We start from the raw sequence: 27,377 nt of genomic DNA, 5'->3' as shown, positions 1-27,377 counted from the left end.
CCGCTTACCTCTCTCTCCCCCTCCCTCTCTTCACTCTCCCTCTGTGTGTGTGTGTGTGTGTGTGTGTGTGTGTGTGTGTGTGTGTGTGTGTCCACGCTCTGAGTTACCAGAGACACTCATGAAAGGGATAGATAGATAGATAGATAGATAGATAGATAGATAGATAGATAGATAGATAGATAGATAGATAGATAGATAGATAGATAGATAGATAGATAGATAGATAGATTATTTTTGAGGCCAATGCAATATTGATATGCTTCAAAGTTTTAATATCTGTTCAATATGGTTGCCTATTTTATATTTGTATGTATAAGCTCATATCATTCCCAAATATTTTTGTATAAAGGTTTCTATAACACCTCAAATATATTTTTTTCTGTACAGAGCTGGGCTGTCTTGTCACTCATCAGTTGATATAGTGGTATAGACATATCTGTTATGAGGGGATGTAAGGCGTATATATATCGGTCTGTTTCCGCTCTACTCCCTGTGACATCTTCACCACCGGCCTTTACACATCACACATCTTTGGAAAGTAAAGCATAAGTGCGACCATGCAAACAAGCACTGTGTGTACACTGCAGACGCCACCTGGTGGCCAATAGTGGGAACTACAAAGAGGGGACAAGCGAAAAGCCTGAGACATTTTCAGTTTTCAACACAACAAATATTTCCGGGCTGCTTTTGTCTCTGAAAAAATAGAATTAAAAAATAAAGCACATCATATATGATGAGAAATCGAAAATGAGGTGATATACGATTAAAGAAACTCCCTTGTTTAGTTTTAGTCACATAATAAAAATGCAGTTTCAGATTATCGCGAATGAAAAGTAAAAACTGATTCGGATTTTAAAGGCATCAAAATGGCAAAACTCTAACAGCAACGCAATTTAATGTACGAAAAGTCAAAAGAAGACAACACGAACAACACATTTCAGGTAAATTTTTAAATAACTTTATTCTGTAAGAATTCTCAAATGTGTTTTAAGAAATGTAAGGATGGTTTCTGCTTTTATACAATTCCTCTTTGAATAAAATATGATTCTTTTCCAAATTGCATTGGGTTGCTTTTAAAACGGACACCAGAAATTATCTATTTACAAAAGTCATCTGTTCACAATTCTATCAGAATTCATTTCGACAGTGTGCTCGATCCTCCGTCTCTTCACCGCACCCCACCCACGACCTCAAAATACTTCTTATTCAATTTTAATTACAATGCTTTGCTAGGTACAAAATATGCTGTTTTACAATTTGAATCAAGTCTTTTTTTAAATTCCATCTTCATATCGCTGACAATGTGGGAGTATATACAGGGGGAAGGGGGGGACTGGTGTCATGTGATCTGATGCGGCGCCTCCAGCATCTCCATCAGGAAGGTGTCGATAGGCGTGTCCCCGATCAGCTTGAAGAAGAACAGATGCTCCAGACACTTGAGGCCGATGGAGCGTAGGGCGGGCAGGCGGAGCAGCAGCTTGGCAAACCTGCCGAAAGGGATGCAAAGACGGAAAAAGGGCCATCATCATTTTCTATTATGTAGAAAATCATTAACGTGTTGACCATTTAAAAGACACAAAACTGTATCAAGACCAGCAAGACACAAAGATTTTATGACCAAAACCCTTAAAGAAAACTTGCACTGACATAATTACTGATCGCTTTGAATCTTATATCGACTTTAACACATTCATTTGGTTAATTTTAAAAATAACATGTTAAAAAATTAATACATGAACATATAAAATGTAACAAACTGTTTTTATTTTTGAGTTAAAATATAAGATCTCACGTTATTAATCCCACGACAGGGAAATTCATTCTTCATTTGGGGTTTTTTTCCAAGCAAATTTTGATATATGTGATTGTTTGGGATCAAATCAGCATATATTGATTATATTTTGTACCCTTTTTATTGTCTGTTTGTTCTTTTTCTAGATCTCCTTTTCATTCATACTGCTGTAACACATGAGCAAATTCCCCTTGCGGAGGATCAATAAAGTCCTATCTTTAAAGTCTTAAAGTCTTCATGCCACTGTCTTGCTGTTGCATGAACATTTCTCCTTATCTGCCCCTGAATGGTGTATTTAGTCAGACCTAGAGCCACATACATCTTTAAAATCCTACATACATTTGAATGCATCTGTAGTATAACCTTCCTCCTGAAATGAGTACTTCAAGTTACGGCGTTAAAGTATAATTTACTAAAGCTAATTCTCTGATATTTCAAGGAAATTTTGAGTCCAGGAACTTGCCTGACAGTATTTTTAACTTACATCATCAATAATTGCCTACTATTTTATTGTTATTTCTTTGATTTCTTTCATGTGCACATCTATATTAAGCTGACAGTGTCGGCTGTTTTTCAACGTCACCTGTGGATCTTATTCAGCTCCCAGCAGTAAATAAAAAAAAATCAATTGCAAACATTTTCTATAAGCCATAACACAACCCGTCTGCATTTTTTCATTTAATGCAAGTCAAAGTGTTTAAGTTATGTAAGAGCAAGTCGTCTGTTTAATTGCAGCTTTATGGCTGTACGTAGCAATGAAGAGTGCAATGGCGTTTGGTATTGATTGATGCTGTAATGTGATGCATGTCCTACCTGCCAGGCTGGTCTGGGTATTTCTGTTTCGTGTACGATTCCAGTGAGGCGTAAACTTTTTCCCTCAGCCCCTCAACCTCTGGTGGGTTCGAAAGGCCTTTTGCATCTGAATAAAACACATATTCACAGTCAGGCCAAACATGATGCTAATACAACACTGCATCCACAAATCTCAGAACCCCAGTGTCTTTACTGGGAAAGCTGGAGGCTGGGCTGACCTGGGTTGAAGAGGACGATGGCTCGCAGGCAGCCGAGCTCCGTCTTATCCATCTGCATATCCTTCATTTTGGATACCAACTCTGTGAGGACTCTGCAGGAGATCACATGATTAACATTTAGAGAAGGTTTTGAGGGTTCATCAACCACAATCCCAAAACGTAAACTTTGCCCCGTTTCTTATTATTTTGCAAGAGTTACCTTAAATGACAGAACATAATTGTGTATATGAGAGCAGCAGTGGCCTATAATGGCATTTGCGACAGTTTTCCTTCCTTAGACCATAAAACGACTGTCATAAACCTGCAGTGGTTTGTTAGGGTTGTTGATTAACACCAGCTTCTCAAATGTCATTTTGACCCTTTTACTGATGAGCTTTATTAGTCTTTACTATTACATGATTTCATTCTAATTTCACAGTTTTTCTTTGACATACCGCCCTAAATGAGCCTGACATCATGATGACAGGACATCACTTTAAAAGAAAATACAGTAACTCAGTAACTGCATTGAATGCTACCAACCTATCAAAGATGGAGCCCACTCCAGCACTGTGGGCACTGCTTCTGTGGACGTGGAGGCCCGTCGCCAACAGGATGCCATCTTTTACCGTGACTGAGCGATGCGAGAATGAGGCGATGAGGAGTTCGTTCCAGCCTGGGTGCAAAAAGAGGAGAAACTGTGACCTTTCATCCTTTCTCCTCAAGTTTGTCACATTCAACATAATTTCTATGATTTTCCAGCCTGCCCCTGTTTTCCCCTTTGGGTCAGGAGTTTGGCTTCCTCATTTCCTGTGAATGCCTGTGAATGAAATCTCTCACCAGCAGAGGTCAGCGCTGGTGCAGTGCACTGCTGGGACTTGGCAAATAGTCCAGTTATATTTGGTTTCACTGCTCCATTAAACCAGATGGCAGAAATGTGTTGAGCAAATGTAAAAGACTTAAATAGACTGCCTGCCTGGGGATGAATAACTGCCACGTGCGTGTGTGAGTGTGTGTATTACTCATGTTGTGGTGACATAAATCACTTTACACAGTCACATTGTGGGTACTCACTGTCCTTTTGGAGACAGAACTCAAGTCCCCACAAGGTAAATTATTACATTTTAGGATGAAGACTTAGGTTAGGGTTAGGGTTAAGGGGTTAGGGTTAGGCCAATAGCAGTTAGGGTTAAGGTGAGACAATGAAATGTCCTCTGAAGTGATGGAAACACAGCGGTGTGTGTGTGTTTCCACTGTGGGGACCTTGTCCTTATGGGGACAAATCGCAAGTCCCCATAATGTAAATCATTAAATTTTAAGGATGAAGACTTGGGATTAGGTTAAAGTCAGGTTAAGGTTATGGTTTGGCAAGTAGTGGTTATGGTGATGGTTTGGGTAAGTCTCCAGGAAAGTAATTGAAGGTGGAAGTTTGTGTGTGTGTGTGCGTGTGTGTGTGTGTGTGTGTGTGTTTGTGTGTGTGTGACTACCTGCTCGTAGTAAGATGACCTGGTCATCGAGGGGGAGTTCGGAGAAGTGCGGGATCCTTTTGGCCCACTCCACCAAGGTGAAGAGCTGCTTGTCTGCTGCTTGGCAGATATTGGTGACCGGGTCATTGGTCTGGAGGGGAACAGGGAGAGAGTATGCAAAAACAAAACAAGTCAGTAACTCTGCTCGTAATCTAATTCAGTGACATCTAAACTTGTCTGATAGCAGTTGGCGAGCAGGTGCAGCTGTGGTTATTTTTGGGTTTTCTTTGAGGCAACAATTTCCTCTCAAGACTTGTGAACATTTCAACACATCCTTGAAATTTATACACACAAAAGGAAAGAAATCTTATAACATCAATGCCAGCTTACAATATAATGCCATCTAATTTAGGTACAGCGTCAAAAAAATGGCTGAGCTTCTGTACACACTGTCACCAGAATTCAACATTATGTGCTCTGGATGGTCGGATCTATTTCAGAGCCGTGAGGTTGAACAGGTGCATCCAATAAACTGATGATTCAGTGTCAGCTTCCCTGTTAATTTACTGACTTCTAAGTGTTTGTCTCAGATTTTGGACGTGTTTACTGCAATTCTCAAGTCAAATACTACAATAAACGCTGCATGGTGAAAATAAAAACAGACCTTGGAGCAGCTGTCTGCAGATTATGACAGCAGCGCATTGACAGTAGCTTGATTCAATTATGGAGCCACAACAGAGCCTGGATTCAGTCCCAAAAACTGCTCTGTTGTGTTCATCTTTGCTTAGCTTACTACTCGCAAAAGAACATTTGAATCTAGCAAATGTGTTTCCTGACTGTAATTTCACTTGGACTGATCGTAGTCCATCATTCAGCTTCTCAATAGCAAAGAGCTTATTTACATATTTTGTGACCAGCGCTGATCAGGCCGATATAACAAAGCAGCACATTTTTAGCTCACAGCGGCGTTCGGTGCCACCTCGCTCAGCCTCTGGATGAGCGTGTGCGGTTCTTACTGAGTTGCTGGGGCTGCCGTCACTGTACGTCTCTGTTTTGGGCTCCACAGCCAGCTCGGCATCCAGGATCTTGTCCACGGGCATTTCCTCGTTGAAACTGCTGGTAGATTCCACCTCGCTCTCCCCCCGCTCCTTCCCACGCTGTCTCTCCTCCTGCACCGCTGCACACACACACACACACTTGAGGTCAAACACCCCCATGCTTATTGTTCTGGACTTGATATCAGCAAAACCATAATATCACCAATATGAACTCAACACTGGACGAGATCAAAAGAGACTCTGAGCTCGACAGATCGATTATGAGCAGCAGAGTATAAAATGGCACACCTTCTCTCTTCATGCCCATGGCCAGGCACTTTTGGTATCGACAGTATTGGCAGCGGTTTCGCTGGCGCTTGTCAATCAGGCACTCCTTGTTGTCTCGACATGTGTAGGTGAGATCTTTACGGACGGTCCTCTTGAAGAAGCCCTTGCATCCCTCGCAGCTGTACACGCCGTAGTGCTTTCCTGTGGGGAAAAATGCAAATAAAATCAATTAAGATAAAATAGATGAGATGAAATAGAGCACATAAATGAAATATAATACATAAAATGACACAAAATACAGACCAGAAATATAGAGAGCAGTTACAGTTTAGTATTAAGTTGTCACCCCAAATGCAACTTGGTGAGAAAATATTTTTCAAGGAGACCAGAAAAGTGTTTAGGCCTGAGATTACTGAGCAATTTACAAACTAGCAGCAGCACTTTAAAATCCTTTCTATAAGCTAAGCCATTGTAGAGGTTTAAGGACGGGAGTAATGTGCTAAGTTCTCCTGGTTCTTGTTAGAACAGCAGATTCTGAATGAACTGAACTTATCTAAAGGTCTCTACGGGAAGAAACTGTCACAATAGTTGACCCTGATGAAAATAAAGGAGTGAATGAGCTTCTCTAAATCTTGCCTGGACATTAGACCTCTATTCTGGCCATTTGTCTGAGATGATGAAAGGCTGATGTAGTTATTGAGGAAATGTAATTGCATCCAGCTGTTTGCTCTAAGCATTGATAGAGTGACCTCAGTCACTTAGTGAATGAGTTACATAAATCTGCATAGCTGTGATAAGCATCGTTATTGTCACATGTCATTTGAGGGTTAAATACCAAGAGTCTGACACGCAGCACAGCCTCTGCCTTCAAGATATGATGTGAAGCAACTGAGGACTGGACCAGACAATCAGCCCCACTGTTCCAGGCTGTATTTTATGGTCCAATGCATCAATGATCAAGCAGCAACAAAACTTTTAGTGTCAGTTTTACAAACACTATCTAGTTGAACACCAGCTAGCACATTCATCAGTGCAGCCTCAGTGCCGTGATGTGGTCTAAGGGTCCAAAAGACGTTTACTGCGCATCTAAAAGGTGGTGGAGCTGAATCAAAGCAGCTTTCTCAGTAATTTTTGGAGTGGAAAATTGGAGATCAGTCTGTCATTATTTTATACAGAAGAATCTAGGTTGATTTTTTTTTTAAAAGGGGCTTAACAGCAGTTTTTGGCACATCCACTTCCAAGCAACTGAATACAATAATGAAAAGGCTGGTTGGCAGGGTGTCAGAACAGCAGATGGATGACTCGGGATGCTACATCCTCCAGAGTTTTAATATTGATAGCACTGAATGTCAATGGAACCAAATTAAAGCCAAATTTCAGCAGTGGTCTGGCTTCGTTGTTTGACGTGGAGGAATGTATGGCCAATCTGAAACCATTTATTTTTTCGCTAAAAAAGAAGCAAGCCCTAATTGCGAGACAGGAAATCAAAGGCTAGCCATGTTGGTTTGATTTGTGAGCTTCTTAGTGGTAAACAAGGCACAAGAATTGTTAATATTCATGTTACTGTTAGACAAAAGGCTTGTCTGGCCTTATTCATTTCACATTCTAGTACAAAACCTCTCTTTTAAATATGTTGCGGTGAATCTCAAGATCGCTTATTCTGCTGTTTGTACTCAGTTTTCCTGCATTTTCTTTCCTGACGGCTGTGTGCTTCTCCTACTTTTACAGGTGCAATGGTGCCAATAACTATAAGTTCTATAGTCCAAATTAGCATTAACATATGATAAACCTAACAAAATGCCGAACAAGCATATCTTTGTTATCTTTCCTTCAGTCAGCTGTGTGCTGATGTTTGTGGTGGGCGGGAGTGTAAATTTCTTCACCCGTGCCTCTCCCCCCTCCTCACCCTCTGACATTACCTGAGGAGCGGTCCCCGCAAATGGAGCAGATGTGCTTAGACATTCCCCCGGGGCTCGTACACTGGTAGTTGATGTTTCCCAGGTTCTGGAGGCCCGGCGGAGGCTTGATGTCCTCCGAGCTGCTGACACTGTTCATAGAATTCATCTGAGGATAACAGGAAGCACACAGACAAAGAGTTGAAGCTGAGGTGGTCAGAGCTGAACGAACAAAACACAGCAGAGGAGGAAGCCAAGGGGAAGTAAGAGTGAAAAGTGTTAGGCCGTCTCATGACACTCTCCCCCTTCCTCTATTTTGTCATGTTGTCTTCCGTTCACCCGTGCTATTTTTTTCCCTCCCCACCCACACGCTTTATTGTGAAAGTGCGATCACATGCTCGGTTAGTGGGTGGGGCTGCGGCTTCTGTCTGAGGCTTGTCATACAGGTTTTTAAAGGTTTGTTGACGTGGGGGGAGGCGTATGAGGGGAGTCACGTGTGCCCAAAGTGCAGTACTCAGAGAGTAACAGCAGAGGGCACTCATGTGTAGGGTCCTTCACTTCCTGAGAATGAGGGAAATTTTGAATGTTAAGACATTAAAGCATCTAATCAACACATGATTAGACCAAATTTTTGTTTACATTATTAGCTTGATTTAAGTGAATCAGATGCCATGACACATTAAAACATCCCAGATGTGACATCAAGGCGTCCTATGAGAAGAAACGATGTGTGAGATTAGAACAACTGGCACCCCCAATCTCTCAGCAGAGTTACTGAAACTCTTAAATGACGGGTGAAATCCGTTCGAGGCCGAGCAACAAGTCCAGCTTCTTTTGCCTTCCACATATCTCTCTTTTTCTCTCACTCTTATCATCCTTGTGCCCTTTGACCCTGTCCTGCTGACGAGCGACAGGCAGGATGCATATTTGCGCTGCACATTTTTGTTTGATTAGTTGTTTATGTGCAAACATCTGCACTCCAAGTGGAAAAAACAAAGCTGACCCACATATGCCCTCTTGTCCTATATACTTGATGCAGCGTGACATATAGGACATTTCCCAGTCACCTCAGGCTTTTCCTATAACTTATTTACAATGTGCACTCTCTTCTGAATATCCTCTAATGGCAGGCAGGCCTGTGACCTTATAGCACAGGAGAGGATATGACAGATTTCTTTTCCTGTCATTCAGTTTTCCTTGATCTCGCTACTTCTCTACACCGCCACCATTTTCTCCCACTGGAGATGCCCCAAAGGCAGCCCATCACACTTAAATGAGCATTCAGTCCCCTGCATACTTGCTTATGTGAGTCAGTGTTTCCCCACACAGTTTCCCCAAATAATTACATTTATACATGTATGGTTTGGAAAGTCAGAATGCATTCAAACAGTTGTTCAGACATTTATACTGCTTTAGACAGACAACATACTGCTGTAGAAAAGAGCTACAAGCACTGCATATGGATTATTGATGCGTCATACATTCTTTATACAACACATGGTATGAAGAACACACTGCTTCATACATATAAGGTTTACTTGGGCCTTTAATGGACCAGACATGCTGCTCCACTGTTCAGAGAAAGTCTTTCGTCTATAAAATGAGCTGTCTTTTAAACACAATTTGTAATTTAATCAGTTTGTCAGTTTTTTTTGATAATCGATTAATAATTTTAGCAATTTTCTGAGCAGAAATGCTGCAAAATCACTGGTTCCAGCTTCTGAAATGTCTTAGTTCTCCATGATATTTACCTAAATATCTTTTGATTGTTGGTCAGATAAAACTGGCAGTGTAGACATGCCTACCTGGGCTTTGGAAATCGTGCCTTGCATTTATTCAATCATGAAAAACAACTGTTAGTTGCAGCCCTAAATGCAAAAAACAACACCAATATAAAACCGACACTTCTGCACTTCAGTGGAAGCAGAAATGACTCAGAAACCGATTGATGGGTATTTATGCAATTCATTTCTTAATACAATTATTAATACATAATAAAACGGTGCAACACTGATTGTTTTCTCTTGCTGCTCTCGTAGGTTTGCTTACAACTAAATGCAGCAGTAAAACAATCAAATCATTCGCTAAAAAATACAAAAAAGTACAAAAACGTTATTCTTCACTATGAGTCGAACTATTCAATGATATGTGTAAATATATCTGTAATTTCTATGATCAGAAAATACTGATCAGGCCTCTAAAGGAGATAAAAAGCATTAGATGATGGCTGAAAATATAAATACCACCTGAACGGGCACACACTGAATTTTCTTCAGCTTCTGTCAGTCCAGCACTGCTCATTCACGAAGTTGCTATGCAACGTCACATGACACAGTGACCATGGAGGCTTCGTCACCCGCTGATGGCGAGCAGCGAAAAGGTGGTTACACCATCCAAACGCATCAACCCTGACTGTCCCTGAGGGCACAGATCCATACTGTGATTGAACCAATGTATATCATTGTCTGCTGTGCCCTGCGGCACTGGCCTCGATCCAGCCTCTGAAGCACTGTGTGTGTGTGTGTGTGTGTGTGTGTGTGTGTGTGTGTGTGTGTGTGTGTGTGCCAGTCATGAAAACACGGAGCTTTGTGGTGTTTGTGGTCCCCTCAAAGAGAGCAGCTCTATTAGCCCTCTCTTTGATAGTTTCTGTGTCAGACGAAGAAGAAGGGCAGTTTTATGGGTGCTTCTGTTTACTATTTATTAAATCTAAAGATCAGCCTCTCATCGAAAGAGGCTGTGTTAGGATCATGAACAACCTGGGCATAATAACCAAGATGGTGCTATAAAGAGAGGAGTAATGTTCAGGAAGAGTGAGGAAATCCAGAAAAAATGGGGGCTGCTCTTTTTCTCCTCCTTTCTCGCAGTAATCCATTAAAGGGCCAATAGTCGCCCAGCGTCCTAAGTCCCCTCGCATGACAGCAGTAACACAGAACTCAAGGATGACCTTTAGGGCGAGAAGTTTAAAGGTCAGGAGAAGGGTAGGGGAGAGAGAGGGAAGCCAAAGTATGCCAGCTAAACACATTGGATATGGCTAGCCTTCAACCTCCTGTCTGCTGGCAGAAACTCAAAGAATGAGAGGCACATGATCAACCAAAGAACATGATCATTTAACACGGAGCGACATGGCCTAAAGCAGTAATTTGGAAGAATCTGAACCTCTGATGATGAAGCTGGGAGCTGAGGAGCGAGCAGCAATGAATTTAAACTCATGGATTCTGTTTAAAACCAGCTTGTCTGCTGTTTTCAATTGTCTCTCTGGGTATTACAGGTTTTCTCTAGTGGTAGCTTTGAGAAGGCATGTTAAAGGAAAGAGGGTGAATAATGACATTTTATCACAGCAAATTTAACCAAAATTAATGTTCAGTATAAAGGTATATTTTCTTCAAGGGAAATATTCAAGTTAATACTGAAGTCCCTCTGAAGGAGAAGCCTTTTAAGACAATGTCCACAGCTATCTGAAGACCATCAAAACACATTTCCTCACCTGTGGACTGCTGAGTGGTCCAAAGTTCATGTTGGGTGTGGACGGCAGCGATACGGAGGGCGAGCCCAGAGACGATGTAATGACGGGGTATGGCGAGGCCAGGCCGTTCATCGCCGAGCCCAAGGTGGACATGGGGGACGGTAAGGGCCTGGAGGTGCTGATGACTGACGGGTGGCCAACCACACCACCCATGTGAGGGGGGTGAGCGTGGGCCGTGCTCATTGGCCCCGTAGAGTCTGGAGGAGAAGGAATGGAGTGTTATAACGATTGAGGAGACACAGGATAGAAAGATTTACACTGAGTTACCAGCTGATGACCTCCCCATCACAACGCAGTCATTATAACAAATGCATAAATCCACCACATAATCACACATTAAACTGACTACTGCTGACCAGCAGAGATGCAAAAGTGATATAATGGATTACAAATATGTTGTACAGTGGAAATTAGTGTCACATCAATGGATTAAACAAGCAAGAGAATCTAGAAATATATTGTTGACCATCAGTGCAGCATATCTTTATGTATTTAGTGTTGTGTAAATATGGCTACACAGGGTGAAGCCCTCCTTGGTCGCAGGCTGCTGACTTTGCTTTGCATCCATTGATGTAAACTGACAGGCTGGCATTTACATAGATGCCCTACTTAGAAAAGCTGTCAGTCATCTGGGTAACAGGGCGTGGTGTGTAATTTCATGCATGTGCTGTAGCTGTGAGGACATTCATTCATCATCAACGAATGAAATACCAACATGCCTGTTCAGACCAATTAAAGGAAAGACCTGAAGAAAAGAGAAACATAACGAACGCAGATGTTTCCACACAGGTGCACTGTGTGTGGCATGTATAGAAATGCTGAGCTTTACACACACACTCATACGCAGAGTGATACTGCGCCCAATGCCACTGCTCTTGGTTAAATGTCACGTGTGTTTGTGTGTGTAAAGGTGGGGAGTGGCAGAGGGAACAACATCTGTGTGTTGGTTTCTTACAAGATGCAAACAAACATCATCTTTCTTCTTTCTTCCAAACTCAACAGGATGCACAGAGATCACTGGTTCCATGAAGAAAGGAAGGAAGGAGGGAAGATTTTATTGAACATTTTAGCTCTGAGCTGCTCTGATCATTTCATCTCAGGTGAGTTAAACTGCAGCAGGAGTTGCCTGTTTGTATTATGAAGGAAAGATGCTCCAGCTGTGAATGGAAGCTAGATTTAGGAAAAGTCCTTCATACAGACCCCATTGATCTCACGCTTATAGGCTTGTTTTATCTCTTTGATCTCTATTCAAAGGTCCACCTCAACAGTTCTCAGCCTCAGCTCTATGTATTTGTCATCATTGCACTCGTCACTATACCTTGTAGGCGGTGAGCACTATCAAGAAAAACTAGTTTTCCTTGTTCTGACATCTAGTTTAAATGTACTTTTCCATGTTGCACAGTTGCAATATTTTTTTTTTTTAGTTGGGTGGAGAACTTTCTTATGAGGTTTACGATAATGGTAATGATGTGTAATGCCAGGACATACCGTGATTAGTACATATAGGTGAAAATTGCTTTTGACCTCTTCAGCCTCCCCTTTTGTAGTATAAAAGTATAAAGGTGCAAAGTATAAAGGTGCCGGGGATGCAAAATAGAAGAAAAATGACACAAGTGCCTGAAAAATGTTCAAGTCTTTTAGTGATAACGACTTAAAATACTGTTATAGAACAGTTCTACGCTGTAAAACATATTGTTTCACTATTTATACAGACAAATACAGCAATAAAACAGAGGAAATGAAAGTACAATACAGTCTATGTACATGTAAAGTGATTCTCATGGTGTACAGACATAAATGAGACGCTATGTGAAACCCCCACATCTCAGCTTGTATCTTCATGATATACAAATAAATATACTCACAGATGACTCCAGAGGGTTGAGATAACTGTGTGTTCCTTGTGACTAGATATTTTTACTTGTTTTAAAACTCTTGCAAAGTGACTCGTTGCAGTGTCTTTTATTTGAATTCCACGTATCTTACTGTCATTCTCGTTTCTGTAATTGCTTTGGCTGCTTCTTTATATGGAATACACAAAACAAGATCAACGCTACATTTCATCATTTGGTGTCAGAGAAATGCTAAATGGCAACACCGTGAGATAAAAGTCAGTAAAACTCTCTCACCTGCAGGCAATATCTGTCACGGGAACATTTTGTGTGTTTACAAAGACGTGTTTCTGGGTGTCTGCTTCTGAGAAATAATTACTCATGTTCACCATTAGTGTTTGGGCTTTGGATTTGCTTAAGAGACTTCAGTTTGCAGGGTTTTTTGAAAGAACTACTTGCTAAATACTTTGCAATCGTTTTGAAATGTTCCTCTGATACTTAACCCCTGGCAGTGATTAAGCCCATGTTAGGTTCTTCTCGGCTGGATGTGAGAAGCACAAACTCTTTTTAAAGGAAATGGAAACTCTGAGTAACGCAAGACAGTTGCTTTCAGATTTCAAAGAATTGAGAAACGGAGAGGAATGTCACACTGTCAGCCTGGACGCAGGACTCTTTGCATGAAGACACACTCTAAATCACACAGCTGGACATTCACTCCCTCTCTGAATGCCAAGGAACAGATGTTGTGCAACTTCCTGTTTAGCACTGAGACTATAGCCTCCACCCCCTCGCTTACTCGCCCGCTTTCTCCAGTCCTCCACGAGTGATCCCTGGCAGGCAAATATGTATTGGGGCCTCCCTCCCTCCCTCTCCCACAGAGCTGAGTGGATACACAAGATATACTGCAGTAAAATATAATTTAAAAGCATTAAACTCTTAAAGCTGTATGCAACAGCCTGTAATGCAAAAAAAATCGGAAGTCTGCAATGGTGAGAGTGTGCTCCCAACTTTTTGGAGTGCCGATTTGTCTAAATAACGAGCTTATGTAATGGAAGAGTACTGTACAGCATGTACTGTGTCTGATTTTGTGCACTGGCCCCTCTCTTTATGCGCATGACAAATTCCCTTCGGGGCTCGTAAAGACCTATTCTATTCTAGAAGTGCTGAGTAGGAGATATAGTAACGGGGCTATCGTCACTCCAGCCAACAATTCGCCAACATGCTTTCATGGTCATCAAGACCAACATATATTCTGACTGCCCAGGACAGATGGAAGACATGACAAGATAAAGGTTGTTTTACGTGAAGATCTGAAACAGATCTGTGGTGTAAATTGGCAGTAACTTGAAGGCAAGAACCTCTACAGAGTTTTTACATAGATGACTCAATGCATTTGGCTGGGACAAACCTCTAATGCTCATTGTTTCAAACTAAACTCACAGCTTGGAGCTAAAGCTTGAATTCTTGCCTTCTGTGCCAAAGTGTGTTTACACTTTCTCAGAAGCTTTGAGAGGCTGCAGCCTCGGCCAGATCTCCAAATCACTGTTTAGAATCAATAATGCACACACAATGGTGCAGCATTTAGAGATGATGACAAGGCCAGAATCTACTCTGGTCCCAACAAGTAACATACAACTAATGCTGAGCAGAACAGCGATTCATCTTTTAGATGAAAATGTATTGATGGTTATTCATCAGCATTCTCTGGTTCTAGCTTTCCAAACTTCCAACTGATGTTTTACAGCATTATAACTAAAGATCTTTGGATTTTGGACTGTTGGGTAGACAAAAACAACAACAGACAGATCAACCAATAGTAAAAATAGTCATCAGATGTGGTCCTTTAAGCCTATTCAGTCTCTGTCTTAATTAAGTGCAACATTCTGACAACATGACTGTCTAAAACATAAGCTGCATGTTTAAGACGAAACCAAAGATGTCTGCATTTTGTCCAGACCTGCGAGTAACTGCAGTACACGGGGGAGCACAAAAGCACATGGACAGTCAGCTGGTGGGATGCCTGAAAGGGAATGGTCGGCGAGCTGAGCATGCTTTGTGTGTGTTTGTGTGTGTGTTTGTAAGGAGGCCAACATGTTCAGTGGAGGAAGCATAAATCGGCCCAGAGCGGCTCAAAGGGGCCTATCCTTGTATGACCCGCCTCAACCGGCTGTTCCATCTCCATTCTATGTAAATCACCTCTATACAAAGAAGCCTCTGGAATTTACAGGTCTCTCACACATTGCACAACAGAGAAAGACATTAGTGAGCACTGGGAGGCTGCTCATGGATGGCATTAAAAAAAAAAAAAACACCGTATGAAACTCTAAGAATTCACACAGATTTAGTTTTTAGGTGCTTCCTCTCAGCATTTGTCGAGACCTATAGAGTGCTGCAGCGACACAAGCATCTATTTGAGAGCAAACAAACAGACACCTTTGACCGCTGGCGCCGCAAATCAAAGGTCGCCTGTTGCCAAACTCCTGAACCAAGTTCAAAGAGTTCCTATCTGCAGCAACCCACAGCTGCACTGATCATTCCCAGAAATAAGTGCACAGAGGGGACTTAAAACAAAGTGTATCATTCTATCATTCGAGCATTCAGACCACCAAAGTTTGATCTGAATTAGAGACGGACGGTACCTTAAATCTACGCTTAACGTGATGCGTTTACAGTCCCTTTAACAGCAACAAATGTAGCAACTACTATTCTTCAAATAAATCAGTGGATGACATTTTCTGTTGTGAGTTGGCTCACTCTGATGTGTTTGTGCTGATTAAAAATAGTATAACCTGTCATATATTCTAGACTGAACTGTGGATTGTTCGATACTTTAGCTATTTTGAGTATAATGTTAGAGAAAATTACTTGAGTATTTTTGTTATATTCCAGTTTAGTCCTAATATGAAACCATAATAATCATCACATATACAAAATTAACAAGACTTTGTTCTTCTGTCTCCTAGTGACATTAGAAAAGGAACTGTTTTTATATCTAGAGACTTCTAGAATATATGTTCTATACTATAGACTACTGCGCTGAAACACATGGTGTGAGGACATAACGGCACCACATACAGTACTGGACAACAGGGAAGTGATGTATTAATCACTGAAGTCAACAGTCAGACTAAACTGCAAACCATTATGTCTCTCTCCAGGGTTTCATATATTAGGATTTGCTGCTTTTCCCTGTTTCATATCATTGCAAATTAAATATCTTGGTGTTTTGGGCTGTTTGTCTTTTTTCCCATGCGAGTACATTTAGCGCAATGTTTAACCAGTGTCAAATTCACACATAGATAACAATTAACGAGTAAACAATATATCTCTTTTCACATGAACAATTTTTCCCCGCATACGCTCAGAAGGGCCGCCACATAATGGGATTAAAGCTGGTTACAACTTGATGCTTAAATCAGTATTTCTTCTATCACTGTGCAAGCAAGTAATCAGAAACAGCTCCAGTGGAAACAATATCACATCGTCATCACCATCAAACAGCTGCTCTGTGCTCTCGATGATCATTTATGTAGGCCAGCCACATTTTATACCAACATTTGTGCCAAAGCCACAAATACATCACAATGATCTAATGATCAACAGGTTTAAAGAAACATCACAGACCACAAACCCTCCAAATCCCTCACTGTTAATTACTGGGTAGTGGCTGGATGTAGCACTCCACTGTGTGGTAATTCAATAAGCCCATGGCCCACTAACTAATAATATCTACTGTCTGGAGAGCAGACCAGCACTGGGAGTGTATAGTGGGGGGGTATGGGTAATGGTGGGGATTTGTGACGGGGGTGGGAGAACCAGATCCACTCCTGAACAACAACACAAGCCTCGATGTCCATCAGATTAGCCGCTATGAGGGCGGATCCTCGGCGTGTGCATCGATCTGTTTAATACCTGCTGGTGTGTGTCTTGTTTTCTGTGTGTGTGTATGTATGGCATGCTCTCGTGCTCATATTCGTGACTGACAGCGCCGTGACCATATGACAGAGAGCAGGACGCATCCTAAAGTAATCAGACGGACAGCCTGCGGAGCTCATTAGATACAGCAGACATGTAATTAAGAAATCTCTCCACTGCCAATCCAGCTCACCAGCCACAAACCCTCATCTGACACACACACTCCTCGCAAGCACACACACTCGTCATGTTTTGCATTCAGAGAGAGAAAAAAAAAACAGGCAAATCTTCCACACTAGCACAAAATCACCACCCTTTAAACATTCATTTCTTTGCTAAATGAGGTTGATGTCTGATCAATTGTGTCAGTAAATCCTCTTATCCCCGGGTAAGTATCTGCAGCTCAGCAGGCCAGCTGTCAAGAAGGTGGGAGGCCGAGGACGAGGAGGGAAGGGAGGGGGGGCAGAGTCAGAGAAGGAAGGGACCAATGGATGGATGGATGGATGCAAGGGATGATGGGTGGATGGGGGAGGGCATCGTCCCGTTCCGGCAATGGCTTCCCTCCCTAACGCTCACATGATCCCACTAACACACACGCCTAATCTCTCCGCCTGGCTGGGAATATTAGATCACCAATTGAGAAAAGCCCCTGTGTGTTTATACACAGCAGTGATTTAGGAGATAAAAACGGTTACTGGTGAGAGAAAATGACGACGTTCTCTACTGTTAAATAAACTGTCCAACGCTACTTCAAGGACACCCGCTCCATTTTCTGACTGCTGTTTTGAAGTTAAACAGCCAAACTAAATATAGCTCCTAACACTGGTTGAGCTTAACTCAAAAAACAGATGCTACGGTTGTAGTCATTCTTCTATTGTTCAAAACATGGAGAAATAGAAAAAAGTTTTTCCCATGCAGGCATACGGCTGTGACAACACAAGCGCTGAGCTAATGAACTTCCCTGACCCTAAATTCTGCCCTGTAGTGAACTCACACACAATTTCCCTGAAAAGAGAATAAATTAACTCTGCTCTCTTTCTTTCGACACCCTCTCTGTAGCTTCTCTACAGCACAGCTTCAAACAAAAGAAAACGTCAAGTCAAGCTAATGAACACAAAGCACACGTCATACTGTATATTTCCCATATGTTAGCCGTTGCTGCCATGTGTCCTCACAAACATCGCAGACTTGCCAGCGGGGAGGCAAAGGATCGATGAAGAGGCCAGGGCTGAGACAGGGACAAGATAAAGATTGTTTTGCGAGTGATAAAAAAGTTTGGAACTTAAACAACAAGAGATAACACAAGTCCGCTAGCACAGACGGAACAGGCTGACCAAGCGGTCCTGGAAAGCAAACAAACAGGTGGACTGAAAGGCCCAACGCAAACCGAAGCTTCCATTCCTAGAAGTATTCTCCCACTCTTACCGAGGGCTACACAGAGATGGGTATGACCTATGAACACACACACACACACACACACACACACACACACACACACACACACACACACACACACACAATTCACACTAAGACACTCGTCTCTTGCTGTGACCCAGTGAGTGTGACCAGGGTGACCTGACCTCTGGGCCTGTGACCAGATCCTAGAAAGACAGCCAGACTACCCAACCAGCTCAGTCGCTCCAGTTAACTGGATGTTGGGATAATGTGGCACCTGAAAAAAAAAAATCTGCGACAGAAAAAATGATCTATATGGCCAAGGCTTAAAAAAAAGACCACACTGGATAGCATTATCCATGCTTTCATGTGCATTTTCAAATTGAAAATAAAAAACAAGTAAAAGCTGAAAATTCTACCCTTGTCTGAGGGGGAAAAATTGGTGTATCCACAAAAGCAAACTGCAACAAAGTGCAATGGAAACTTAGCAAATGAATCCCAACAGACATAAAGCATAAAACAAGTGACGTAAGCACCCGCTGAAGAGACACTGACAGAGAAAGTGAGAAAGTGACAGATCAGATTTGTGCAGAGCGATGAGGAGAATGTAACTTTCTGCAACTTAATACACGAAACAAACACAAGCGAAATATTCCCATTGGTAATATTCAGTAAATGTGCACTACTTTTAGATGGAAACATGGCTATTGGTTAAGGTACTAGAGTCTGCAGCCAGCGTGTGAGGCCATCCTTTGTACTTCTGTACCAAATACTTAAGTCGGAATGTTAGCATGCTCGATGTTAACATGTTGATGTTCAGCACGTTTAATATTCACCATGTTCACCGTCTTAGTTCAGCACATACTTGCCACTAAACACAAAATACAGCTGAGGCTGGTGGGATTGTTTCGCAGGTATTGAATTATTGAAATTGCATATTGGACAATTTTGAAAGGAAACACCAAAGTTACCAGGATTCATCCCGAGGGGATCATGAATGTCTGTATATAATCATAAAAATCCATCCAATAGTTGTTGAAATATTTCAGTCAGGACCAACGTGGTCAACCGACAAACTGACCATGGTGCTACTTTGACTACTTTGACTACAAACAGTATATACTGAATTTCATGTTACTCATCATCACCATTATCTTCAATACCTATGGTGTGAGTATCAACTCACTGAGGCTAAAATTAGCTTGGAATAAGACCAAAATTGCATTATTTTCCTTTTTTGGCTTATTTTCTAATAACACAGCTCTTGAATGCTATACTTTAGCCAGCAGTTAAAGTATCAAGGCTCTGCAAAGCAGTGCATAATGCATAATGTGCATTAGAATGGCTAGAGTTAATGTGTTTAAACATGCAAAACCCCTGGTGTAATGCTCTAGCTTTTATTCAACCATAGTGCAATTTTTCCTAAGATTAAATAGAGGCTCAAAAATACTGCATGAGTATTATGGTTTTAATCATCATAACATCATGTACGTGCAACACAGGTGGATTAGCATGCATGCTTTCTGTACTCTAGGCTCAAGATCAGAAGCTGCAAATGCTTTGTGAAGTTTGTCCACTATTCTCTACCCTTACTTCAACCAAGACCTGGAGAATAAAAGAACTTCTTCGTGGTTTTCAGAGAGGATGAGTGTCACATGCTTCTCTCAAGGACACTAGAGAAAAGAATCAGCTCTACAATCTGCACTTTATTCATGTACACACAGTGAGCTGGTTACTAGACTGCCTGCAATATGGATGGAAGCGAACTCACATCAACACCTCCCACACCTCTTCACACACAGGAAGGAGGAAGAGAAAAAAATCAGAGCGAGCGTTGATGGAAGGATGCAGGGTGACAGACAGCAGACACAAACAGAGAGGGAAAGCGGGATGGAGAGGGCTAATGGGAAGGGACAAGTGTTGAGAGATAAACAGATAGGGAAGGACAAGGCAAAGAGTGCCGGCAGCGCCCCTTTAAGTTGAGTGACATCCCCGCTGACCACATCTGAGACCTCAAATGAGTCACAAGCTTTCGATTGAAACGTGCAACAGCAAAGACTTGTATCTGTCACAACTGGTTAAAATGATCCAGTGATTTTAAAGGCAGGAACTGAGCTGTTGGTGGCCAATAAGATATGATGTCTGTACTTAAAGATAAAATCCCTTGCACAATACAGTCTGTATCACAGTGAGGATCATATATGGAACGCATCAAATGCAAAGAGGTTCCAAGTATGAATTCGCCCTGCTAGCTGCAGATTTCTCCCACCGGGGACAGAAATTCAAAATAACTTGTTTAAAGACTGCACAGGGATTAAAGGCATTACTGTAATGCATCTGTGCAGCACCAGCTTTTAGTGCAACGCTGCTGTGGACAGGCAACATCTTCCACCACATACAATCCCAGGGCTGATTCTGATCTGTGCATTTCCAACAACAAACACGCACACACAGGCAAGACAAATGCTGCTACTCACAGTGGCCATAACCTATCTCCCTCCCAGGGCTGCCTCCAGTTGCAGGTGATGCCATGGGGTGCCACATACCTTCAGGTGCAAGTGTGGCACTGGCAGGACGCCAGTCACTCAGGACCAGGGCTCAGACTCAAGTGTTGACTCAGTGACAGACTAAAATGATGCAGATCCTCTGGAAACCAATCAGTTTTCAGGACAGAGCAGGAACGGAAGGGTCGACGTGTAAAGAGGGGCGGTGGGTTAGTGAAGAGCAAAAGAGGCGGAGTCCGCTGCCGCCGGTTATAGGATTACCCAGATTATCCTTCCCCAGAGATCAATCCCGCAGGAACTGTTTGCTGGCCGACTGCTGTGCAAATCAGCTCTACCGCCCACTCATCTCATGTCTCTCTCTCGCAGCGTTGGTAAAACTATCTGCACAGAGACACCTGTTGTAGTGGCAGAACAGCGTGTCTGGCATGGGATGGGAGTGGGGGGTCTTTAGAGGGAGGGTGGTCACGGTGGAGGGGGGTCTGACTTGAGAGTACAGTACAAGCAGAAGTTTCCAATTACTCCCTCTTAAAAGGGATCAGGACTGCAGAGCATGGGAAGACATCGATGTTCCTCTGGTCTACAGAAGTTTCACGTGTCAGTGAGATTTCCTCACTTTGTTCTCTTTTGTTGAAAATTAGTCACAGACTTTCTGTCTCATATGTAGGTGGTATAAATGGGATGTGAGTGTTGAAAAAGGAAGTGACAAGAAGTGGCCAGAGGCTAAAGAATTTTCTCTTCTATCTTCCCCAAAACATCTGGAATTCCCTTTAATGGCAAGAAACAACTGTGCCAGCATGCACACTTAACAGGACTGTTGTGACATGTGGAGTTGCCTGCGTGCACATTGTTAGCATGTTTGTGTGTTTAACAAGTGTTATAGCATTCCAGGAAGTCAGGAATTGTCTTTTTTCAGTGCTATGGATCGTCAAGCAAACACACAAGACTCAGATGCAAGCACAGGCCAAAAATATACCTTAAAGGCAAAGCGGAACAATACGTGACAAACCCTAAGGGAACCTAAATAAACTACAAACCAAGCAGGAATGGAGTCAGTCTTTGGTCTGACTCTTTCAAGGCTTCATCTATTAAAACAAGTTTTCAGATATAGTAAGAAAATGCTTTTAGTGCAACAAATATCAGGAAAATCAGCCAAAAAAATAAATAATAATAACAGTCCAGTTGGTTCAGCAATAACAGAGGCAGCATACATTCTTGGCCGTGGACGTTTGTCACATGATTATCAAGAGAAAACAGCCCTTGCCAATAAATGTGAACTTGGCACTGATTTTAGTCTGCAGCTGCTCCTTTTAATTTATCATGCCACCCTATCAAATGTTCAGCCGGTTCTCCCCTTCGAGCTTTTGAAAGATGGTCCTGAAAAACTGGTGAAGCCCTCCCCTGCATGTGTCCATCTATTTTACTTTAACATGACTCAACAGAGTTTTCTTGTGCAGTGCACCTGCATGAGACCGGATCAAATATCTATACAGTGCTTGAAGGATAGCCACCAGTAACCAGATCTGCTGACAGTAACCTGGCAAGAGACTCAGCAGCCCGACCTAAGAAGAAGGGAAGACGGAGACGGAGAAGGAGACGGAGACGGAGAAGAGACATTTGCCTTCAGACTTAATAAATCCCTCGGAGAGAAGCTAAATTAATACAGTCCTTCTTAAATGCATCCTGTGTTATAATAGTGTGTCATGGCCCACATAAAACATGCCAAATTAACCCTGAGAGCCATAATTAGCATTCATTCAGATGTATCATGGACAATGAAGACGTGGGAGGAGGGTAATTGGCGACCCTGGATTTAGGGCACACATCTGAATTTCTAATAATCTAACTGCGATTTTGCCAGAGTATACGTGCATTTATACACTGCAGCTCATTTACAGGCTTGAAAGACAAACAAGTGATAAATCAGCCAGTTTGGGCCACTAAACTGATTTCAAGAGGAGTCTGTTTTCTCTTTGTGTCCTTGTTTCCTTGCCAGCAGTGATTTTTGACAACAGGAAGGACATGATCATGCTTTGATGAGTGGACATTTGTAGGCAAAGGCAGGGGAAAAAAGAGGGAACAGCAGAAAAAAGCAGAAAAAAACGCTATTTCCACACAGCCGCATGAGCTCGTGTGTTGTATTAACGTGTACGCGCTTGCAGTTGCGGGTGTGAGACAGCGGTAGTGCACTGGAATGACACTCAGAATAGCCAAGCGAGGTTTTCAGCATGTACTTTATGTCTCTCAATAGAGAGGTTTAATGAGATCTAATGTACTTAGCTGTTACCTGTTGCTGCCATTTGTGCTCCTGTTAAGCGCAGAATGCCATGCAGAACTCTTTGCGTGGTTAGTCAGTTCAACTTCTCAGAGCCATACATCTCACGTCATTGATCCCATTCCGATTAATGTATTACATTAACGAGCTTGTGGCGCTTAAACTTTCTCATCAGGTACTTGATCTGGGACTGACTCTGGGCATAAGGCTGCAACCAAAGACGGTTTTCCTTATTGAATAATCTGTTGGTTGATTAATTGTATTGTTTAGTGTATAAAATCTGTAAAATGTTAGAAAGTAAAATCACAGCGGAGTGAGTGTGCAGCCAACACTCCAAAACCCAAAGATACTCACTCAGTGCATTACATAAGTACAGTATATAAAATAGAGAGAAGCAGAGAGAAGCATTTGAGAAGCTGGAAACAGAGAATGTTTACTGTTGTTTATTGACAAATTCAATGTTTACTTATCAAAACTGCTGATGATAAATTTACAGTAGATTTTAACAGATCGACTATGTTTTCAGCACTCTCTGGGTATACAGCACGACATCATTTAACTATACACAGTGCTGTATAGTTAAAAGTACTATATTTCAGTACAATTTTGAGGTTGCACTTTACTTGAGTATTTCCTTTTTCTGCAACTTTATACTTCATTACATTTATATGAGTATTTTTAACATCATGATTTTACATATCAAAGCTATGATCGGTTTCTAAATATGTATTATTATAGTGCAGATTAACCCAACAGTACATAAAAGAGTTCAAATGAGCTCCACCTCAACCGACTACAACATTAAAATATCGCTTACATGTTCACACATCAATAATAACAATTGAATAGTTACACCTACTGAGACACTGACAGTGTCCAGTCTACATAATGAGAGCTTTTGCTTTGAAGTGTAGCATTTTCATAGTGTAACATTAAATTAAATTAAATTAAATTATCTAAATACATTTTGGTAGGCAAACAGCAGTGTTTCCCCTTGAAAAACTGTAGCAGGGATGACTGGGAAGAATTTTGATTTTCAAGACACATTAACAGATATTGCTCAGCGTGTGTGCAGGTTGAAACTGCAGCATTTACTCTGCACTGACGTTAGGAGGAGACCCTAATTTGTTCAGCATTTAATGCAAATATAAGCATATGTTTGGCTGTTATGAGTTGCAATTTGTGAATTAATTAAAAACAAACACTGAAATGGACAGATGCTTAAGATCAGAGGGATGCGTAATACATAATGTTCAGTGGAAAATTAGTGTTAGTGTGTGCGTCCATGTGTGGCATATATGTTGTCATTGGATAATGAGCAAAGAAATAGCTATATACATCTCATAACCTAACACTGCTGCAGCCTGTGGGCCTTTCAAGGTTCTCTGCTTGATTAAAGCTGGAATTAAATCAAGGCTTTGACCTTCTTCACTAATGACTAATTACTGGCAATTAGCCCAGAGAATGGCCTCCTTACGCCCCTTCTTTTCCCTCATCCTGCACTCACAATTAGCGCCCACTCACACACAGTCAAGACTCTTTTACACTGACGCATAAATACACACGCTCGATCAAAAGCGCCTTGAAATAAGCCTATTGTACGTGCTGTGTGCTAATGCATGCGTCTGCATTGGGGCACCGCAGGTCTCGAGCTACAGAATTCTTGAGCAAATACCTGCAGAGCCACACCCTCTACCTGTGTGGTTTATTTAGCTCTGCAGGAGTGGGTGGGGGCGTGCTCTGTGCAGGGATCGGCCGTTAGAGAGCAGGTTTAATACTGCCGGGACTTTGCAGTCAAATAATACCACTCGCATTCTTCAAGTCACATGATATCAGTCACATTTTGCCATCATAAGCTATCCACATATGAAGTCTGCATATTTGCAGCTGTGAAGTTTCAGCAGGAGTGTTTGACTGGGTGTGTGTGCCCCTGTCTGCCTGTGTGTGTGCGTGCGTGCACTGGGAGGTGAATCATTGACCCCTGGCAAGTGATGAGAGCTCACATCAACTAGGGTGACCTCTTTCTTCACCCCACCTCAGCCCCCCTTCCACTTCCCCTTTGTTTTGCTCCCTTCACTCTCTCATCCCGTTCTTCTTTCTGCCACGACTTCCCTCAACTGCGAGCTAAAATCGTTCTCGCTGTCAAAGGCAGCGAGGGGGTGCCCGTCAGTGAGCCTAGAATCACTTCCACTGACGGAAAATAAAAAATGCTGAAGTGCTGAGAGGAGAAAAATGCTGATTCTACTTAACGCCCCAGGGGCAGGCCCGCATCAGACCTGCTGAAACACAACATGTCTGGGAAAAGCTGAGTGGATCACGAAACAATCCGCACATAATCGCCAGACTGTTTTCTTGACTCCACGCTGCTTCGCACACCACCACCACACACTAATGACAGATTTCGGTGGGAGCAAATTCATTTGAGAGTGATTGTCTGTAATCCAAGAAATGAGTAATGTTTCAGGCCTTATTTTCATATGTGTTTTGGTGTGTGGGCTGTTGATGCTAAAATACTTCATAAATAATAGTTGTGGGCAAAGAGACAGACAAAACAAGGACAGTTATTCTTTTAATGATCTTTCAGCGGTTGTGTCTTTGACTCAGAAACAGCTCAGTGGCTTTACTACCAACTCTTAGAACTTAAATACACTCAAAGATAAAAACTGCCCTCATCATGGGTTTAACTGATTCTGCTAAACTAGCAGGGCTTTCAGCTGCTGGTGGATGATATTTTCTTTCTTTTTTGAATACACAAAAATCACAAATATTCAGCATTTAACCCAGATTGCAAGTCTTTGTGGGCTGGGAAAGCTGCAACAGCATTACAGCAGGGCCATAATGGGACGAGAAAACTCCGCCGAAACCAAGATTGATCAAATTCTCTCAAATGAGCCGTTTTTAAATGCTAATTCTCCATATGCGGTTGGATAAACCCTGAAATGCACTGGGAATTTAAATGAGAAAGAATGTGTCAATTACCAGCTGCAAATTAAGCGTGTTACAAAAAATAGCAAAAAGATTTAGAGACTGGTGGAGCTGAAAGTGCCCTCAGCTGTACAGTATCAGCACTGACACGTCATACTTAATAATGACAGATCAATAACAGCCAAACGTGGCCTGGTGCTGTCCCGAGCCGCATAAATCTTAGGATGCCTCCACTGTCTGATCAGAGTAAGTCTTTAAAGACAGACATGAAAGACTGTAGCCCAGGGGGACTGCTCTGTTACTTCTGCACACCATGGGCTTCCCTGTGCATGCTCTCACATCCAGATGTCCGTCTCATTCCCCTGGAGGCCACAATCATTATGGAGCTACTTTCAGCCCCTCCAAACTGTGCCCAGATAGATGCGATAACATAAAGGGGCTTCAAAGGCTGGTTGTATTTGTTTCCTTGTAATGCCTCGCTATTGCTCCCCCCCACAAAAGACAGTGGCACATGGCATGTGTCTACCAATAACAGCGTGACAAGGAGTCTATCTTTCAGGGAGAGAGAGAAAAAAAATCACATGATAAATGATGCATATGTGTGACTCCAAGCTGACAAGCCTTTCAGTCCAGATAGTCTCATTTAAAAAGGTTTCCCTTACAAACACACAGGCCTGACACCGATCATAGGGCCAATGTACAGTGTGGATTCCACATGTTGCAAACTCCACAGTGAACAGAAGCCATTTCCTTGTCTCTGAGGATTTTAAGCTGTCACAGAAAGCCTGATAATAGAAAAAAACCATCAGCTGGTTCAAGGGCAAAGTCAATGAGTCAGACCAGAGTTCAGCTTTACTGGGCAAAATCACATCATGCTGTCATTCAGCTGGATATAGCCACAGCGCTGACCGGGGCGGCTCTCACAGTCTTCACCAGAGAGTGCAAGTTTGTTCGTCAGAACAAATCCGCCATTCCTCAAGCCCGTTTCATACGTTTCTCTCTGGATCCGATGGCCATCCCAGACCAATAAATTCTGTTTCTGTCTCAAACAGTTTAGCAAGGGACGCGCGACAAGCGCCATAAATTACATAAGCGCAATTAAAGTGCCAACCTCTGACCTTGCCTGACCGGCACAACCACGATCACCTGACTTTTGCATTGGCCGCAGCTTTCGTCTCAATTGGCACGGTCACGAAACGCTTATCGGTAAAGAGAGCGGCATAACAAACGGATTCACAGACGGGAGGCGGCTGTTAAAAGTCCGCGGACGCTTTCGCGCACGGCTCGCAGGCTGGAAAGAAGACGCCATGAAACAAACGCTCTCTCCTCTAAAGTCAAAACAAAACGCAGCAGCTTTTCCACGAACACACCAGGCTCAGCGGGCTCGGAGTAAATCGTTGAGGCGTACTTACTGAGGTGTAAATACGGATCATTACTGTCCATATTGCGCGAGTTGTGGCGTCGATTTCCTACAGTCGGTGCTGCTCCGCATCCCAGTGCATTCCTCTCCCGGCCAGACTCAA

General features: G+C 42.3%; 1 protein-coding gene across 1 annotated transcript; it reads right to left on the bottom strand.

The window, feature by feature from the left end:
* Nucleotides 1-938: 938 nt before the first annotated feature.
* rxrgb (retinoid X receptor, gamma b) lies at nt 939-27,377 on the bottom strand. Its single transcript, XM_070961210.1, has 10 exons — nt 27,267-27,377; nt 10,973-11,208; nt 7,513-7,657; nt 5,615-5,794; nt 5,285-5,445; nt 4,290-4,419; nt 3,346-3,478; nt 2,824-2,915; nt 2,606-2,711; nt 939-1,487 (listed from the first exon to the last, which is right to left on the bottom strand). The coding sequence occupies exons 1-10, from the start codon at nt 27,295-27,297 to the stop codon at nt 1,340-1,342; spliced, it is 1,362 nt and encodes a 453-aa protein (XP_070817311.1). The 5' UTR covers nt 27,298-27,377; the 3' UTR covers nt 939-1,339.

The sequence above is a fragment of the Chaetodon trifascialis genome, chromosome 4, assembly GCF_039877785.1.
Source record: "Chaetodon trifascialis isolate fChaTrf1 chromosome 4, fChaTrf1.hap1, whole genome shotgun sequence".
Lineage (NCBI taxonomy): Eukaryota > Metazoa > Chordata > Actinopteri > Chaetodontiformes > Chaetodontidae > Chaetodon > Chaetodon trifascialis.
This window is presented reverse-complemented; position numbering and strand designations above follow the sequence as displayed.

What these genes read in the sequence shown, in the direction of transcription:
- rxrgb (XM_070961210.1), bottom strand. Translation starts at nt 27,297, where the DNA reads ATGGACAGTAATGATCCGTATTTACACCTCA. An exon ending in TGATCCGTATTTACACCTCA is followed by an intron (nt 11,209 to 27,266) that starts GTAAGTACGCCT and finishes CTTCTCCTCCAG; the next exon opens with ACTCTACGGGGCCAATGAGC. An exon ending in GGTCATCTTACTACGAGCAG is followed by an intron (nt 3,479 to 4,289) that starts GTAGTCACACAC and finishes TTTTGCACCCAG; the next exon opens with GCTGGAACGAACTCCTCATC.